Source organism: Caloenas nicobarica, chromosome 10, assembly GCF_036013445.1.
Source record: "Caloenas nicobarica isolate bCalNic1 chromosome 10, bCalNic1.hap1, whole genome shotgun sequence".
Taxonomy (NCBI): Eukaryota; Metazoa; Chordata; class Aves; order Columbiformes; family Columbidae; genus Caloenas; species Caloenas nicobarica.
The window spans coordinates 21,369,574-21,389,948 of NC_088254.1; the positions used below are offsets into that span (position 1 = coordinate 21,369,574).

At 43.1% G+C, this 20,375-nt stretch overlaps 1 protein-coding gene across 1 annotated transcript in view; it reads right to left on the reverse strand.

The window, feature by feature from the left end:
• Nucleotides 1-20,375, reverse strand: part of MEGF11 (multiple EGF like domains 11) — a 257,722-nt gene that overhangs the window by 90,479 nt on the left and 146,868 nt on the right. The window contains exons 7-8 of the mRNA XM_065641517.1: nucleotides 2,757-3,003; nucleotides 911-1,031 (exon numbers count right to left, since the gene is read on the reverse strand). Of these exons, the coding sequence (XP_065497589.1) occupies nucleotides 911-1,031; nucleotides 2,757-3,003 (368 nt within the window). The remainder of the gene's footprint in view (nucleotides 1-910; nucleotides 1,032-2,756; nucleotides 3,004-20,375) is intronic.

The window sequence follows — 20,375 nt, forward strand, 5'->3', positions numbered from 1 at the left end:
TTAAACCCCTCCAGTGATGGTGACTCCACCACTGCCCTGGGCAGCCTGTTCCAATGCCCAACAGCCCTTTCTGGGAAGAAATTTTTCTCTAATATCGAATCTAAACCTCCCGAGGCTCAACTCGAGGCCGTTTCCTCTCGTCCTATCGCTTGTTACTCGGGAGAAGAGACCAACACCCTCCAAGCTCCAACCTCCTTTCAGATACCCTGTTTGCCCGAAAATATCTACCCTGAAAATAAGCCCTAGCATGATTTTTCAGGATTTTTGAGGATGCTCGAAATATAAGCCCTACTCCAAAAATAAGTCCTAGCTACCTTTCACTTTTTAAAAAGTCAATTTAAATAGCATCCAGGCAGCTATACATATAAAAAAGTAGTAAGTTTTGGAGCAAAAATTAATATAAGACCCTGTCTTATTTTCAGCGAAACAGGGTAGTTGTAAACAGTGAGAAGGTCTCCCCTCAGCCTCCTGCGTTAACGACTGCCCAAGCCACTGAACTCCGCCAGCTTCTCCCTCTCCTGAAGGAGGAACAGGACAGAGCTTCTGACAACACTGAGCTGAGCTTTGAGCTTTCTGTCCCATTTGAGGGCCGTGTCTAAGGGTGCAGGGAATATTCCAAGGAACTGCAATTCAGAGACAATTTTTCTTGTCTCTTCTCCCACCCAGAAGTGCGATGAGCAGTCACTGCCTGGTGTACTGCTGTTTGTTTAACTCGATGATGGTAGAGTCACAGACTGGTGGCCAAGTGCTGTGCACACACAACAAAAGTGGCCCCAGTTTCAGAACTGTTAGAGCCTCGTGACAAGAAATCTCATCACAAGCACACAGGGAAGGCGCCTGCTGAGACACTGAACAATTAACTTCCTATTCCAACCTCGAAATGAGGGATGAGCGTGAACAAAGTACGCACCATCCATCCAGGAGGACAGGAGCACTCCCCGGTGATGTGGTGGCAAACTCCGCCGTTCTGGCAAGGGCAGCGCAATTCACACTGAGCTCCGTGGCTGCCGGGGGGACAGCGCTCTTCACAGCTTTGTGGAGAGAGAAGAAACAAAAACCAAAGAGATCAGTTAGAAGAATTTACAGGAAACAGTAAATGAAGAAAATCCACAACACAAGTCACCATGGGAGTCCTTATGCAAATTATGAAACCTCCGCTGGCATTACCGATTAGCCAAGATTTCTTTTCTTTCTGCTGGGGTTATTTATGTGCCACGGGTCCAGCCCCATAAGGCTGATGCGTTTGTGTAATCTTGATGCACACACCAAATTCCACCCATCTCAACAGAACAAGTCATATCCATTAAAGAGCCCAGGAAAGTAAGAGTTGCAGGATGAAGCCCTCAATGTGAATTATGTGACATGGCAATAAAAGAAGCTACAAATAGAATAAAAGGATGGCATTAAAATGCTCAAGATTCCTCTGGTCTCTACTAAATGTTAACGTTTGCATATATAATGGACAGGCAAGAACTCAGCATCATCTAAAGGCTATTTAAGCTCGTTGGGTGTCTTTCTGCATTCATGGGGGGCCAATGCAAGGCTAGTCCCTGCAAAAACCAGTGTCTCCTACATGTGCATACTGGTGCTTTTCAGCATCGCTTCTTTCTCTAATCCCAGGTTCTGAAACTACAGCAGGTTCTTGCCCTGAGTATCCTCTGATGAGGATGTTCATAAAACCTATTGGGGGTTCGCCCTGCAAGTACTTACTGCTCAGAACTGACATACTAATGGCAACAGGACCGCTCCTAACAGTGAGCAGTCTATAGCAGTGAGTGCTTCCAGCACTGAGGTCACGAGTCTATGAGGAAATCAGGTATTAAATAAAATATTCAAAAGGCATATCACTTATTTATGAGGGTTAATATTGTCTTTCTTTTGTACTTTCCCCTTCATGCAGGTCAACAAATAACATCAGACTGCAAAAGTATTAAGTCACCTATAATAGATCTCCAACCAAATGCAGTGACTAAATTCTCTTTCCTCTTAAATAACTTTGAAAAACATAATTACTTCTGAAACTACTGAAAGATCTCTAATGAGAACTGATGTTACACTGGGGGCAATTTTAAACAGGGAACTATTGCTTGCTGTCCTAAAATTAATATGCAGATTTTGTGAATCCTACCGGTAAACTTTCAGGTTGGTGGATGGGGATTTAGCTACATGATTCTCGTTAAAGTTAATGGGAGTCACACTGCTAAATCCCTGCTCACTATGCTGAAAATTTACCCCCTAGATAGTAAGCTGATATAGTTAACAGTCATGCTTCCTCAGTTAGAGTGAAAGTCAAATAAATTGGGGATGGTAAGTCCCATTCGATACTGCACTGGACTGCTAATGAGTTGAATGTCCAATTGGTTATAAAAACTCAACTGTAATTTGGATTGTATTCACATACTGAAATTAGGAACAGGTACAGTTGTTGAACAAACTGGAAAATATAATGGATTTTTAAGTTCAATTTAGCACTAAATTTTATTTATTATGCAAACAGGTATAATTAGCAGTAAAAGAGATTTCCTTTATTTACTCTCTCTGAAATTCTGTTACATGATTTCTACAAAGGAAAGTGTGTAATAATACAGAAATATAGCTTTAGCAGGTGGGTTGGACTAGGTGATCTCTAGAGGTCCCTTCCAACCCCAACCACGCTCTGACTCTCTGAAATTTTGCCAATTACTCATTACATGAAAAGCAGTCCAAGCAAGGCTGTGAAACAATGCGGAGTAAAATACACCTATCTCTGAACTTACAATACCCCCGTGTATCCGGGAGCACAGTGACATTCTCCTGTTCTGTGGTCGCAGGTGGCTCCGTTGTGACACTGGCACTGGAACTGGCAGCCCTTGCCGTAGCTCCCGGGGTCACAGAGCTCTTCGCAGCGCCAGCCGCGGTACCCGTCGGCGCAGACGCAGGCGCCCGTGATGGGGTTGCAGAGAGCTTCGTTCTGACACTGGCAGCGGTTGCTGCAGTGGGGTCCCCAGTGATCGCTGTCGCAACCTGGGAAAGAAACCACACAGTCCTTTACCAAGATAATTAGGAAAGTGCATCGCAAGCAGCTCGCCTCAGCCCCTCCTGCTCGGGTTCCAAGCAGCAGAGGCACCGCGAATGCAGGAACTTGCTAAAGGGACCTCAAACTACTCCCCTGATCCACCAATGTACTTTAGCATGCAAGGAGATAACAGCACTGGTTATGCACCTGAATTTGAGGACTTGTTTAACACCCTTATTGGATCAGGACTTAAATCTTTTAATATCCTGTTTCTTAGTGCTCTTAGATAGCTGGAAGGAATGAATTTATAGCGGAATTAGATGCAGAGGATCACGTCCTGACTGCAGCGTCATTAACAGCTGCTAGTACTGCCAAGGAAATCCCGTTGATTTAATGTCATCTAATGTTGTTTCTTTGCACTGTTCCCATAAGATAATAAATACAATAATCTAAAAAAGGCTTTCTCTTTTGGTGTTGTTTTTTGGTTTGGTTTGGTTTTCTGTTTTTGTTTTTGTTTTTCTGGACTAAAGAGACGGTAGAGAAGAAAATATTGCTCGTGCTCAGAGAGCTGGTTTCAATTATACCAACAACAACTCTTCTGCCAGTGTAAAAATGCACTGCCATGTAGGAAACAAGTGTGTAATCCCAGCAACAGGGCTGTCATCACAAACTCTTTTATTTGCAAACATGTAAACTAATCCCCAGGTGACACTGGCTGCTTCTCAGGCCTGGATCTCGGATTCCAGACTTAGCAAGGCAAATGTAAAGCCCACTTGAGCCTGAAGCTCATCCGAGAACTTTCATAGCCCTCCTCTTCTACAGCACATGGCTATAAACCCACACCAGACAAGTACACACATCAGTTCGTTCTGGCAATCGTTTTGTCCCCCTCCTTGAGAAGCAGGATACTCGTTGGTCAGTCTGAGGATATTCAGCAGAAAAAGAAGAGAGACTTCGCTCAACTCGCACCGCTGGTTTCCAATTTACGAACTCGTGTTTCTTGAGCAGCAGTGTAAAAGGCCAAAATAAACCCTTGAGAAGACAATTCCAAGGTCTTCAAAGGGATGTGCAGGGTTTCACAGGCTGCTTGTGCAGAGAGATGGTTTCATGTCCCGCCGAACACAGAGCGTGCAACATGTCCCCGCGCATGATCCTGCTTGTGGCTCACACAAGATATTTTATTGCTTTGCCTCTTTTCTCCCACAGCTGTAAACAGGGACGATAGTTCCTCACTAACGCCCCTGGGAGCCGAGCAAACAAAATCTTACCCTTTATAAGACTTAAATTATTACTGAGACTCTGTGGAAAGAGATGATCTGTCTTTATTTCCCACAGACGCTCGGTAGGACTCTGTGATTTGTCTGGAGCCGACGGAGTTTCCCAGCAATTCCCGTTCCAGAAACACTGATTTGTTTTCCACAGAACCTGAACACCAAGGGACACCTGAGCACCCACAAAAGGTACAAATCTGAACCCCACAAGCAAAATGCTGAAGCAAAGAGCAGAAATTCCTCTAACTGCTTGTAAAATCATAAAAACCTCAAATCTGGATAATAAAAGAAACCTACAGTGACCAGAAAACCAGCTGGCAGTTAGACAGATTTCTCCAAAGGCTTCTAAGTACAAGGCGTCAGTAAGCACACATTGCAACATTCAGGATGTTTAGCCCAAAGTAGCTAGCCAAAATGTCTTAATTATATGTGAAATAAAACAGCTTGGCATAGCAGAGAGCTACTAAGAATGTGAATTTCATGGGGATTTATTAGGGAGAGGACATAAAAATGAGGATTAAAGTACATCTGAATGCTCACGGAAGACAAAGAAAAAAGAATTCTACATCTACGAAAAGATGAGGCTTGTATCGTGTCTCATTTCCAGTGGCTGACACAGCCTTTGCACTTGTTCGGCTCCTTTTTACGTTCCTAAAACTACACACAGGTTTTGAGTACAGTTCTCCAAATGGTTTGAAACCCAAGTAATTGTGTGTACAACCAGAGTGCGTGTCTGTAACCAAGGTGAACATCCGGTTATCTCTCTAGTGATGGGGTCATATCTACACAATGAAAAGCTGGTCTCTTTTGGGTTTAAGTCTTGACCTCGGATGACAAAGATTTTCTGCTTTTAGCTATCAGTGCAAGCCTTGTATACGTCAGAACGAGCAGAGGCATTTAATGCAGTATCAGTTAATCCACTTCTGATTAATTGCAAAGGGAATTGAGTGAAATTCATTGGCGATGTGTTAGTGTAAAATTTGTGACAATGAAACATCATCCTCACCTGATTTTACACTGCAGTAATCTCACATGAAAATAAGATCTTTGTTGCTCAAAGTTCACCAATTCCTGCTGGTTTGCCTTTCCCCTTTCCTTCAAATCCCATATTGCAGTGACGGACTGTGGAGTTGCAAGTAAATTCTTTACCTATGTGATTTCATTGGGACATTATGTAATATTTATATTGTAATAACTCACAGATCTGCACTGTGGGAACTTCTGTACCTTTACAAAGGTAGGCAGATACCGAGTTGATACGCTAAATCCAAATACTTATTCATACAATTCCACCGAGCTCAAATCAGACCACTCGTGTGTGAGACTACTCAAGTGCGTAACTAGCTCTGGGATTGAGGTCTAGTAGTTCCAGCTAGAAAACTAAAAAATCAGAAGAAACGAAAGACTTCAGCAACCAAGACATATTTTTTCTATATACATCAGTGTGGCAAATCCCAGCTGGTGTGTGAGAGAGATTCCAGCTTCTGAGATACCGGGCAAAGCAGCCTCGGAGCCGCGGAAGCTGCTGCACTTGGGGATCGTCAGCATCATTTCTCCTATAGGCACAGAGAGGCCACTTTAAAATACAACCCCAGCAGAGCACAGACTGATCCTGCTCTTGTTGATAGCCTCTATGTGCTACCATAATAGAGATAAATAATAATAGCAACAACATGTGAACAGAAAGCTGATTAAAGCTTACACGAGAGCTCCACTGTAAATGCATACGCCATTGAAAGTGTCAAAATGATACAGAAACTTTAACCATACCATCAATAAGAAAAGCAACCTGAGCGTGGTGAAGTTGAGGAGGTACAAATGGTCCCTTTAGGCTGCACATATGGATGTCGATACCAGGAGAGATGAGTCTGAGAAACCTACTGCTCTCTTGGGAGCTGCTCCACTAAAGGCAGCTGCCATATTTCAGGTCACGTGCTAACACACCCTTGCAAACGTGCTAACTTAATTCACTACTTCTCCTTCGAAAATATGACCAGAGATTAACTGCCACCAGCAAAAATGAATATAGCTCTGTAAAGGATGACACTGGGTACCTAAGCATAATTAGGGTTGCCTGCCCACAGCAGCCTGACGGGTGAAAGAATCACCCCTCGCTGGAAAGCTTCGCGATACAGCAAGTGTTTTTTCCTCCCTGCGTCCCTTCCCGCTCCTCGAAGCGTCAGTGGCTGGTTGAAGCCAGGGCTAATTACAGCAGGTTCTGCATTTCCACCGCTATAGGCGTGTGTAACATCCTACTACCAATCCTGTCCTGTTAAATACACCAGGAGGACACATTGGGAGTGCTGATCACTCCCGAACGGCTCTTTTCCCCTCCAGGAATGATGAGTGAATCGCTGTGCTCTGGGTCAATAGAGCTACCCAGCATTTAGTGCTGCAGCACAGGTCAGAGAATGATGAAGTAAAAACACAGGTTTGAAAATTTCGCAGACAAACAAAAGGACTCCCAAGGAAGAGATGACATTTATCAAGTCATTTGTCCCAACAAGAGAGAGTCAAAAGGGTTCTTCCAGTGCTTTTCCATCACTGCAAAGACACACTATTAATATGAAAACAGCATCTTCTAGCACAGTAACACAAGAATCTGTGGTCTTAAGGTGTTTGTTTTGTTCTCATTAGCATAAGCCTGCATGTGTGTGTGTTTATAGCCCGTGCCCAGTCCTGCATTCTGGGTGTGCAGAGCCAGTGGGACACTCATCAACATTCTGCAGAAGGCACAGCTGAAAAAAATCAAGCGGTTGCTTCTCTTAGTCCAAGGGCTCAGGCCCATGTTTGGCTGATGGTGATCTTCAATTAACCCATGCTTTAAAGGAACTTTCTGCAAATTTGCTAAAGCACAGAATGCAGCTCGTAGTAAATAATCAATATTCTGGAATATTTCCGGATTCAGTTTGAAATGTTTAAATGAGATATTATCTTTTAAAAAATGCAAACAGCAAATAAAATTAACTTGCTAAATCTAGGACATAGTTTAAGATACATTCTTTTATAATTGATTTTGAAATTAGGGCTAGATTCTCCCCTTAATATAACCGTACTGCTGTAGAATGATTATATGAATACCAATTAAGGTGAAATGCAGCCCGAACTCTGGGTGGGTTTTTTTGGATCTAATTCAGTTTTGGGATCTGACTGGGTTTTAAACGGATGGCCCAGCTAATGCAAAGCAAGCAAAGGAACAGCAAAAGCTAAAACATATGCCTGGATGCAGTGAATAAAAAACTAAAATAGTCAATTAGCTTTTTATTCCCTGCACTTAGCCCAATAGGAAAATGATAGTCCCTGTATTGAGCTCATGGCTACTCACTGCACAAACATGATTCATTTTGGCACAGTTCAACACCTTTGGAAACAGAAGCCAAACCTGCAACAGGTTGGAAATGGGGTCCACGAAGAGGGAATCCCCTCACCGTGGAGTTCACGTCCCTCTGGAGGTGGCTCCGAGCAGCGCCGGGTCCCTCCCATACTGGCACTGCAGGTAATTCCGATACACTCCTAAAGGCAGGAGCCCATTTATTGAAAAATCACTCGCTGCTCTGCTCGATTCTAAACCAATAAACTGTTCATAAGAGTGTTTTAGCTCATCCATACAACAGACACATGTACAGGCAGATTAGGCCTCACGGCTCAAACTGCAGCTGATTTTCTTCTTCATGACTGTATCAAGACACTGCTAATCTACCATGCAACGTGTCTTGCTCAGGTCTTACAAATGACAGAGGTCCTATAACTGTCAAAGCAACAAATACACTGGATTTCTGTAAATAAATACTTTCTTGGGGGACAATGAAGTTAACAATAGATTTTAATAAATAATCCTGCTCCAAATATAATTTAGATTATCTGAACTGAGTCACAAGCAGTTGGTTGGTAGCACTGGAGACATCCCAGGCCAGGCTGGACGGGGCTCTGAGCAACCTGAGCTGGTGCAGATGTCCCTGCTCGTGGCAGGGGGGCACTGGTGACCTTGGAAGGTCCTGTCCAACCCGAACTATTCTATAATTCTACAATGGTTCATTTTCCACTGTAAGGTGCTTTGTCCAGTCCCTGACATCTTCTCAGAATTTACCATCTCCAGTTTTAGCCTCACTCAGTCTGTTGGTTTGAGGAACAGACATGAGGGAATTTTAGCTGAAATCAGTAAGCTAAAGCCGTAGTTTTTGCTTGTTAAAGTACATTTTTATTTCCTTTTCACCGATGGGCTGGGACACCTTTGATGTACAGAGCAATAGTTTGAAATCTGGCCGAGCACTGTCCCACACGCAGGGGTGTGCTTCATGTGCCCCCAGTGAAAACCCACCTGCACTCGATCAAACGATAAAAAATGCAATTTGCAGACACTCAGTGCCACCTCTGGATAATTCGTTACCTACATTCCTCAAAGATTTCATCTGTATTAGAAGCAATCCGCAATTAAAGGCTTCAGGGGCTTAGCAGGACTTCTCTCACTGCTCCGAGTAGCGGCCATGGGCCACTGGCTGGTTAATCTCCATGTAGTGAGTGGTCCCCAGGGAGGGTGACAGCCTTCTACTCAGTCTGTTACCCACATGTCAGAGGTTTGTTCTGCTCCATGCTGATGAACTGTCTGTGTATCAGCCTGATGACATTCTTGAAGGGATTTTTCATATTCTCCATTTGCTTTTTAAGGAAAAAACAAACCAGGGAACATCACACTTAAATAAGGCGTTTGACTTATGGATTTGGAGTCACAAAAATAAGAAAACGTCAGCTGAAAGCTTGGAAGTTCAGGAGTAATTCAGTACTTGAGCCTATGAATGACAATGTTTTCTTTAATAATGTGAGCACAGGCTCCCGCTTACATGCCCTGGCATTTTCTGTCTTCCGAGCTTGTTGCTTTGCATCCTTAAGGTTCCCAAACATGGGTTTCTGTGCTACGGTGTATGCACCAGCTTTTTATCTCCAGTGCCAGACTTTCAGTCACAGTATACACAACTATAATGAAGAAAATGTCAGTCTCAGTGTTTACATCTCTAAGACTGCCCAGAGAATATATTTTGCCTAGGTAAATATGCATTTGTAAAACTATCCACCTGAGTGGCAAAAACCTACGGTTAATCTGAGGCTGGCAGAACTTGCAATCTCATTTTCCAGGTTTATGGATCAGTCCTCATCAGATGGAAAGGAAAAGATGGGAAGGGAACATCAGCCAATTTTTCCCAGAATGGGTAGATTATTATTCACCAGAAGAAATTAATCTAATCTCATGTTCGGTTTTTTGTTTTTCTTAGAGACAGGAGAACAGATTTTTCATCCTTCAGAAAAGATTGTACTGATTCTCTCTGAAGTTTATTGTCTGAATCAGATAAGAAACATGTGGCTGATTTAAGCCATGATTTAATCTCAGATGATGATCCCATTAGTCACTGACTCTCCAACATGTGGTACCTAATTCAATCGCAGCACTTGAGAGACCTTGCAGTTTATCTAGCGTGCTCTTTCCAAAGTAATTCTTGTTTAAAGAACATTCCTACAGTATTCTGTAGAATACTTAGCGCAGTTACCTAGCTGTACATTTTTATTTTGGATAAATGAAAGCAAAATCCCTCTAAGTCAAAGAAAAGTTGAGTACTTGCATGTCAGCCTCCTCAAATGCTGTAATGAACTCAATACATTTTGGAAGCAGCAAAATGAGAGGAACAACTTCTACTCCTGACAGATATCTAAGTTTTGTGTTTTCAGATTTTCCATCACGAGCTATTTTGACAGAGGCTTCAAAAGAAGTGAAAATTAGAACCCAAAAATATCTGAGAATATTTCCTATTTCTTTTTGTAGAAATTACCACTCAGTTTAATGAGCCTTTGACTCTACCGACACTCTGGATGTTTCAAGGAGTTTAAAATCTCGAAACGCTTCATAAGGGAGTGACAACATTCTATACAACACTGGTGGTTTGTCTTCTCGTTATAGTTTTTTTCAGAGAAGATGCTGCATTCTTTAAAATGTTTTTTTAGTGTCATATTAATGGGAAGCAAAGTCTGTTCTTTAATTAGAATTTTACTGTGGTGAATTAAAAAAAAAACCATGGGCAGAGTATCGAGAGTCTAATAAAACTAAATTAAGATACTATCTTTCCTCTGTATGAAACCCAGCAGTCTTTGCTCTGGCAAAACTTCCATCAACACTTCATTATTATTGCCTAGGACAGGATTGTAATAATAAGATCTGCAAGTAACTTACTTGCAAATTCTGTCTTCCAACTGGGTACAACATTCTCTCTCTCTCAACATCTATAACGGACCTCAGATGTTTTCACTGACAATATAATGACATTTTCCAGTAATGCCTCCGCACAGAAGTACTATCAATTTTGCCTGCAAGAAGGGGTAGAAATATATGTGGATATGCCTAAAACACTGCAGGACAGGTACAGAGGAAAAGATGAAGCATCCTTCAACAACCAAGGGTTGCAGAGGCCACCAGAGCGGCTCAGGAGTGGTGGCGGCACCATCGCTCTGAGGAGATTCAATGCAAACTCCACAGAAACAGAGAGAGGCCTTTGCCACCAGAGACCAGGAGCTGCCGAAGCGCCATCTGTGCCCGGTGCGCAACAGTTCAAAAGCTTATAAAAAGCTAAGTGCAAGGATCTACGTAGGGCTGCTTGCTATTCTAAACAGCGTGTGGTCTTTAGCGCCTGGGCAGGAGAACACCGTCCCTCACCTGAGGAACCCACCACGCTGACGGGAATCCGGCCCGAGCACCGACGTCCCCTTCCCACCTTCTGCGACCGCACAGGACCCAGCGGGACCGGCCCCGTTTGGCAAAGCTCTTGAGGAGACGTGCTCAGCTCTTTATTTTTCACAGCACATAAACTGAGCATCGGAAGGTCACCCCGCTGATGTTTTGCCAGATACGCAATATACCTTTATCTGCAGTTAAAGCAGCGCTTAAAGAAGAAGAGCTTCTGTCACTAAACGGCAAGTGTGCTCCTTCTCATTGGGGATGTGCGTGTCCCTTCACCTGACTGCGTAGGTCAGCGAGCAAATTCACATGAGCAAAAAGACTGGCCGACCAGTGGATAAAATGGCACTATCCAGATAAGCATATGGAAGAAATGCTACAGCTTGCTAGCCAGCTTCAAATCACACCACAAAATTCACCTTCAAGGGGATGTATAAGCACATCCCTCATGCATAACATAACACACAGTACTGACCCATCAGTCATTTAAAAAGTGGTCAATAAGCAATTTATTTTCTTGCATTGATATCGAAACCCAAAGTAAACACTGTGGATTGTGGGACTTGCTTTTACTTCCAACAGTGTAGCTGTGGAGTTAAAAAACCCGCTTCTTCCCCTTTGCCACAGTCCCATCCCAATGTCTGCCCCCTGTGCGCTGTTTCCAGCCAAATAATACCAGCTTAAAGGACGTTCTGCCCCAGTAACTGAATCTCGGAATAATCTTACCTTCTCTGGTGTGAATTCTCTTACCTAAGACTTTGGGAGAGAATTAGAGCAGCAGGAGGCCTGGTGGCCTTTGAAATGGGGTTGTCTTTTATATCTAAAAGAGTTCAAAGGCTTACAGAAAGCTACTTGCTGTTCTCTTTTCTTCTAGGCATACTTTAATTCTTAGATGGCTCTTTAAGTTACCTAATGTCTTCAAGATATCTTAAATACGCTGCTGCCTTTCTCTTATAACCCATTAATAGTAATGCCCCTTTCAGGCACATAAAAAGAATCCGTTTTTCTGAAAGTCTTGCCCTGTGTAACCCAGTAAAAATGAGAATGTTCACTCATCAAAACCACATCGAGAGACTCAAGCACAGTCTCTGCAAAACCCTTCTTGTGTTTATCAGCAGAAAGTCCAAAACTATTGGGGAGGAGGGGGGAGTAAAAATACTGAAATACTGGAATATTACATCCTCTTTTCACGTCACTCAGGCACCGATACGTGGGCTGTTCCGTTAAAAAAGAGATAATCAGGGAGGCAGATAAATACTGCGTAGCTTAAATAGCAGGAGGCAGAGCAAGGCCGGCTGCGGGTGGGCAGGGGACGGCAGAGGACACACACCCCAGCACCAAGAGCTTTCTGCAGTCAAATCCCGGCGTCCCTGAGGTGGCTCCTCCGACCGCGCCGCGGCTGCAGCTCCTCTGCAGCGCTGCTGGGGATGCGGATGCGGAGAGAGCAAAGCAGCCACAGGCCTCGGAACCCGATCCCGCAGTTTGCGCTCACATCCCCGCCAGCAACACAAAGCACGAGCTCCAGAGCCGAGCAGAAAATAAAGACGCCGTTCCCTGCCTCCCTATGGCTTCCTCTGCACGTTGGCGGGGCTTTGGTTTCATTCTGGAGAGCTACGTAGGAAGATAAAGTCTTGTCTCATAAATTATTGAGATTGGTTGTCTAAACCTTGATCTTTTATTTTGACTTCCAAACATGCTCAAGTTTTGTTCACAGAAGCATAAATTAATGCCAGTTTCTAAACCAGAAGTTGCTCTAAACTGGGAAATGAAACTTTTTGTTATGATGTTAAAAACAGACAATTCTCAAACTGTTTTACATTTTGAAAAACAGGATGATCAAAACTGTTCATCCTCACAATCAGTTACAGGTTTGCCGAACTGAAATGTTTTGACAAAATCACAACCATATGGAAGCCAGCGCTTTCGGAACAGTTTCACCCATTGCGGATTACTGCATTAAGCCACCACATGTCAGGCAGGCAGAAAACAGCAAATCATCACTCCACATGTTTTTTCCTCATTGTTTAGAAACAAAGAGTTAATACCTCCAGCATTATCAGTGGGTCAGCTTCAAAGAAACCCAGAAAATTTCCACAGCAGCTCAAGTTCCCGGCTCTGCTGTGTCAGTTCTTGAAGGTCAGTCACACTTTCAGTGGGCCGAGAAGCTGCCTCCGTGAAACAGCTTTCTCTCTGGATTAATTTAATTTCTCTCTTTTTTAGTGACAACTGCCAGTGAAAAGTGAAAACAGACAGACACGACTTCCTGGCTGGATGGCAGCGGGGAAGCGAATGGGATTGTGCTGGAAGAGAACACAGCATCTGTGCATTAAGGTTTTTAAATTCCGGGGTCCCTACAAAGTTCAGATCTCTACGTTTTCCTAGTGGCAGCAGCGCTATATTTTTAAAAGCCACGGGGAAAAAGAGTGGCTCTCAGTTGAGACCATCACCAAAATTGTCCACTGACCATGGTGTACGGTGCCCATCACTTGGACTCAACCCAGTGCCCCTTGCAGTTGGGGAATTTGTTTCTATTGACTATAAAGGTCTTTGAGAGGGGCTGGCCACGGCAGGTTAAGTTAGTGTCACCTGAAAAATGACACTGATGCCACAACTTTTACATTTCCTTTGCTGAGCAAGGTTCTCTGCTCACTGCTGAGTATCTGTGCAGAGCAAACGCTGCAGGCACACACTAAATATTAAACGATCTATGAGGAAAAAATGACATGACCTCAAAGTAGACCGTTTTCCTGGCTAATAAACAGGAACCACCCAGGGAAATGCTGAACAGCGTCTGATGCTCGTGTAGCTGGTGACTGTGCAGTGGATGGTGATTTAGGAATGCTGCTGACACACAGGCACGAATCTGATGACACAGGAAATTACCATCCCTTCATCTCCCCCCTTCGGAAGAATTTACTAAATATAGCTCACCCTTTAAATATTTAAGGATATCTGCAGAGTGTTGTTGTTTTTGAAAGGGTTCTTTCCTGACTGGATTTTCCTCATCAGGCTTAGCAATCAAGTTGTTTTATTTGGAAGGGATAATTATTAGTTGAATAATTAATTATTCAGAGTACCTTGCTAAATAAAATTCAAAGTACGCCGGTATAATAAAAAATGACAATATGCAACAATTTGGCTTCTAAATTGTGCAATAAGATCACAATGTGTAGGGTTTTTTGCACATTTAATAGAATTGCCTCCATCATCAAAGTCCCATACAAACACTGACTAATTCTCATGCTCCATTTATGAGCTAGAAAATATATCTTATCACCATTTCATGGAAGGGAAACTGAGAAAGTCCAATTACATTAAACTACAAAGCTACCCAAAAAGTAAGTGGTAGCATTGAGACAGAACAGCTCCAAGTTCTAAAGTCTAAATTTATGCTATAAATACTTCATAGTATATTTCCTCTCTACATTTATAATTCTGTGCTGAATTAAACAAATGAAAAATTATTCTTGTATGTATATAGAGATTAATTTGTATAGTATTTTTCTGTCTCTTATCAATAATAGTGTTTCGACTCGGTACAGACAACGTCCCTGGTGTGCAGACGGAGGTTGCGTGTGGCTGGGTGAGGACTGGAGCGTCCTGGGGAAGGTTCCCAGCCACAAACTCCCGTTACCTCCCGACCGGCATCATTTCAGCCACTTCTATCGCGACGAGTGACACTCGGTGACACTCAGGCCACATCTGCAGAGCGTTTGGCAACGTCGGGAACTTCGCCGGTAAAAGCCCTCGCTGTCCTTGGCTTCGCTGCTGGGAATTGCCAAGGCTGGGTGGAAATAACAGGGCTGTCGGCTTCAACCACCCCTCTGACTGCAAAGTGGACGCAACCTTAATAAATGCTTATTCAGCATAATGAGGTTCTAATTAAAGACGGCTAAAACAGTAATCGCGCCTTCATTTTCTCTAACTGCCACCCCGAGCTTCCCGAGTCAAAGCGAGAGGGTTCTGGATGCCCGGGGAAGGGACACCCTGGCTCCCTGGCCTTCCCAGCTGCGGGAGTTCTCCCGGCTCGCACCAGAACCCCATGGAAGAGAAAAGGAAGAAAATCTGAAAGTCCTTCCTTTACACAACGATATACAGCAATTCAATAAAAAGGCTCTACTTTATATGATTCTCTCTCCTGATTTTCCTGGTCCCAGCTCTCCCATTGTCTTTAAGGGAACGCTGGATTCTCGGGCCACAGTTTGTTTCTCTGTGTTTTCTTCCATCACCATTATGACTGACACTGGTTTTTACAGACCTGTGCTGATCTCCACACTCACTTAGGCTCTAACAAAACAAACCCCGAGATAAGTTAGACAACATTTGCTGTAAGATTTTCCACAGGTGGCACCGGGACCGGGGACGTTTTGTTTCCCCATTGATTGCCAGGGTCGCAGAGTTGAATTTTTGCAAGGCAAGAGATCCAAAAAGCAGTAAAACTACACATACACTGTTGGAGCTTCTTCAAACATTTGTTAATTAGAATTGTTCAATGTAAAGAGAATGAAGTTTATGTTGTACCAGAAGGAATTGTCCTTATAGAGACCTCATAGTTAGCAAAGTTTAAATGCTTTATTGTTCTGTAACTTGCATATATGCAGACTCCTCTATTTGGCACATCCTTAATTTCTGTCAAACAAAAAGAATTCTAACATCTTCTGTCAGGGAGCTGGTGTAAATCTTGAAGAAAGCTTAAAAAAACCTCTGCTGTTGACTCATTTCCCTCATTCCTAGGCAGATCTGAAAGAAGGGAGACTTGAAAGCAACATTATGAGCCCAAGAATTATCCTCGACTCTTGAAAGGCAAACAGAAAATTAAATTGGGAGATCAGTATTAAGGTAGTGGAAATTATTGGGTCTGTGCACTTAAAAGATTAAGAAGGTGACTTCCCACTGAGACTTGAGAACACAGGTGCACATAATTTTAAAAATCTGCATTTTTAACCTTTAAAATTTGCTAGCAAAGCAAGGAAGTTGTTGAGGAACTGCAGTAAACATGGCAATTCAATCAGCTTCTTCCAGACTGTTTATCACAACCTTCCAATTCTTTAACCCACCAGGTCTGTCGGTTGTGGAAAGACTCTTTGGGAGCCAGAAATACAGCAGCTAAACAGAGGCAAAAGCAACCCGGGAACGCTTCCTTAGGAAGCGCATAACAAAATCTGAACTCACTGCAATGGTTGTTGTTGAAACCAATGTCCCGTTCTCTGCTCATCCTCCCGGGAACTGCAAGAGGACCTGTGTAAAAGACCTAAAACCAAGTTTCTCACAGCAGTCTGGAAAACTACTCAATTTTTTAAAGTCTGGTATCAGTTTCTGTACATTTTTTAAATACAGGGCTCTACAATCAATAATTAACGGGTGATAACGCTATTTTTTTTTAAAGTTTCTAAAGCATGTCAGAGGTGAACATGGGCTTTTAGTGCTACTTTTGCCTGCTCCAGTCAAGAGACTTCAGGCTAACTCTTACACCTACGGACTAAAACCAATCATAATAACCTCGTAATGAAAATACTCTGAATTTCATTAAAAATCAAAACACCACTTGACTGCCAAGCAACAACAAGCATATTTTATGCATAAGCTAACTTATCGCATCTTCTAAGGCTCCGAAAAAATAGCAGTTGTAGATCATCATAGCTACACCTAGAAAGAGAACCCTGCAGTTGATTTCTGTCTGCCCTCTAATGACAGGCGAACCGCCCCAATGGCACTTTACATGTCACTTATGGGAACAGGACCCAGGCGTGGAGCCAGGCCACCACGCTGACAGCCCTTCTATGCACAGAACTAATATTACAACAAAGACTCATAAAGCAGATACGCTAATTAAAACCCTGATCCACAGCCCACTGAAACGAAAGCAAAAGCCACCACTTGCTTTCCAAGCGTAGCTTTATAACCCAGTTTATCCTCAGATTCGTTCTGGCAACAGACCGTCCAGCTGCCACCCGCTAAATACTGCCAGGTTGAACTGTAGTAAAAAAGATTTGAAATTGTCGATTCAAGTGGTTGTTTTCTCGAGTCTCAATTATGGTAAGACTTTCCTTGTGGGAGATCTCTATCGCAGCCCACGGAGCGCCGCTCGCCCCCAGCGCAGTGCCGGCATCCCCGCTCGCAGGTCCCGACGCTTGAGTACATCCACCTTATTTTACACTATTTACACTAGCGCTGTGAAAGTCTATATCGATGCCAAGGTTTTACGGCAACATTTTAAGGCACTCAACAGTTGTGCTCAAATAGATCTGAAAGACCCTCCATTCTACCCATATGTTCTCAGCCGTCGGTGAGGTCAAAGCCAGCAGTTTGCTCAGCACCCGAGATACAACCCTGAGTCTCTGGGATTAGGGCTTGGAACGATTGTGCAAACCACTCAATCTGGCTCGCCATTTAAACTAAAGACATTTTTATTTGCTGCTACTCTTGACTGTTCCTGGAAATAGGCTTCAATGAAATACTGTTATTGTAAAACACCTTAAAAAACAGATTTAGGTCCAGAAAAACTATATGAATTCGATCATATTAATCTTTTTCACTAGCACATCTGGCAACGATACTTTGATAATCAGCAATGATCTAAATAATATAGCAGTTAAATCTACAGACGAGTTAATTTTAACTGCAAAACCCAGGAATGTTCAGAACTGTTTTCCTATCAGCATTTCACCCCATTAAAGAAGAAAATACTTCCTGTTTTACAAAGGACCTCACCCAAATTTAATTTACAGCAATCATAATCAAATAGCCGAGGGCTTTTTTTCCCGCTAAGTATTTTAAGATAGACATAGTGGAGCAGTTAAAACTTTTATTAGGTTTTGATCTTGCATTTTGGGAAGACTGGAGGAATTATTTTTCCTGAGATGGATTTCCCAGGTTAGCTACTCCTTCCTGCACTCTAACATAGGGAAGGTATTCCTGAGAAAAATAAGGAGATTGAAAATATAAGAAGAAAGGTGCCAGAGCTTACACAAATAACATCCGTTACAATTCACAGTGGGTAATGAAAAGCCATTGTGCAACACTTGGCAGCACGTTGTGCGTCAGGAACCACCGGAGAGCCCGACGGCAAAGAACAGCAGCAGAGCTTTCCTCCGGGGAGCACCCGCACGCTCCCGTCTTGAATCTCACTGGGGTGTACAAAAGGTTGAGAAAAGCTCAAAGCCATTCATCTTGTGCAGCTGGTTTTAAAAGTTTACCATTCAGAAGTCAGCATCTATAAAAAACCAAAATAAATGTCCAAGATATCCCAAAAATAAGCGGAGATGAGGTTTACGTTTGCATGCACGGACTGGCTAAGGACTATTTACAGGGTAATTGCCTTGGATCCCTTTATTACACATTCACCCTCCTCTAAGGTTTTCCACAGATGAGATTTTATCTTATAAGTGACCTACTCTTTTTCACAATCAAATCGTCACAAGTTTGATATAATTGGAACACTGGTTTACCACTAATGATTACCCTGTTTCCCCAAAAATAAGACCTACCCTGAAAATAAGCCCTAGCATGATTTTTCAGGATTTTTGAGGATGCTTGAAATATAAGCCCTACTCCAAAAATAAGCCCTAGTTACAGTTCATAAAAAAAGTCAATTTAAATAGTGTCCAAGCAGCTATACATGTAAAAAAGTAAACATCTCCTGAAGCAAAAATTAATACCGACCCCTCTTATTTTCAGGGAAACGGTGCTAAAAGTACATTATATTATAAAGCACTGTCATTATCAGGCACGTGTTTACCCCAACCTGTCATTCTTTTTGCCCTCAGGTCTTTCACAGGTGTGAAAGCTGATGGAACATCTTTGGCTGTGGGTTGAGCCAAGCCCAGGAGCGCGCAGGCCCCAGGTATCCCTGCTCTTTGCTGCTGCTCTCCCCCACTGAACGTGTGCAGGAGCACGAGGAAGAAAACACGGGACGGGAAGGATCAGACGGAGAAAAGAAAATCATTCGGACAAGGAGGAAAGAAGGAGAAAAGGTATGTAAGGAAAGAATAAAGAGGGGAAATAGGTTAAAAGAAAGAAACTAAAAATTGCATAAAATCCAGAAATGATAGAGAGAAAAACAAGCAGCTGAAAGTAAAGAAGACGAATGCTCCTGCTGCCCTTGCTTTAGTGTCCCACATCGTGTGTCCCTGAAAATAATGAAGGTCACCAGCACATTATGGGAAGTAGCCAGCAATGAGTAGCCCATTACAACCACCGCAGAAATGATCAATTTGTTTATCCTTGTTAACTGAAAACAGAAAACAATGTGATAAGGGGACGGGCCACATCTTGCTCCCCAAGGCTTTCACTCCCCAGCCGTGTCCTCTGCCCGCTGGCACGCACGGGATTTTCCTCCTGGGTGGGCAGGGAGTACCGACTAACGGTAATAAAGCAAATAACTGCTTCTTGCACATGCTACACCTGATGTCGGACTCCCTGGGAGCTGCATTAGCAGAGTTTTATAAGTCAATTTTCAAAACTCGGGACAGCATTAAAAAACTGTCAAATGCCACACGGTCACGTCCGTGTTGTCACAGTTATTGAGGCCTCTGGAGAGACTGTCAAAGAAATAAAGCAAATTTCTTTTTGGCTTAATTTGTGTCAATTGATTTCCTATTTTTAATTAATAATTCTAATTATGATGCAGCAAATTTACCCAACAGACACAACTAGTTTAATCAGCATGTATTGATTGTAACAGTAGAATTATCCCGATGTTCCTGACACCATTGATTTTCTGTTGCGCGACTGTAAGAAAACACAAGCTGGGCTGACTCTGTTGTCAGCTCGAGCGCTGCTGATCCCCGAGCCAGGAACTGCCGCTCCTGACCTCGCAAATACAAACCCGGGCATTAGCCACTGCCTCGGCACTTCAGAGCAGGAATCTGGTGATGACACAAATAAGGGGGTTCACTCAGCAACAGCAGTGCGGAAATAAAGCTGGTAGACACCGATTTGAAGAAAAAAAGCAAATGGTAAGAACACACTTTAAAAAGTCTTTGTAAAACTGAGCTAAATCATTTGCTGCAAGTTCCTCATTTGTCCTCATTTTGGGCAGCCCCAAAAAACATCTACTTGACTTTAAGCACATGCTTAAGTATCTCTAGTAAGCACTTCGGTACATTTTTGAACCTGAGTCTAGCATTTTTCCCTTTTTTTTTCCTTCTTTTTCAATAGCTCACCTATGAAGGTCCTTGTAGGGGCAGCAGGGCGGGCCCTTCTCAAATCATCAAGCTCCAAATTCCGCAGAAATGATGCAAAAAGCCACTCGTAGTGGCACAGAGAATTTGGAAACTGTTTGCAACGTGAATGCTCTCACTTTGAAAGCAGCCAACCCGCCCCCCGCCCCGTGTGTCCCACACACTCCCTGGGGACATCTGTGTCCCCGAGAAACGTCGCAGTACAACCG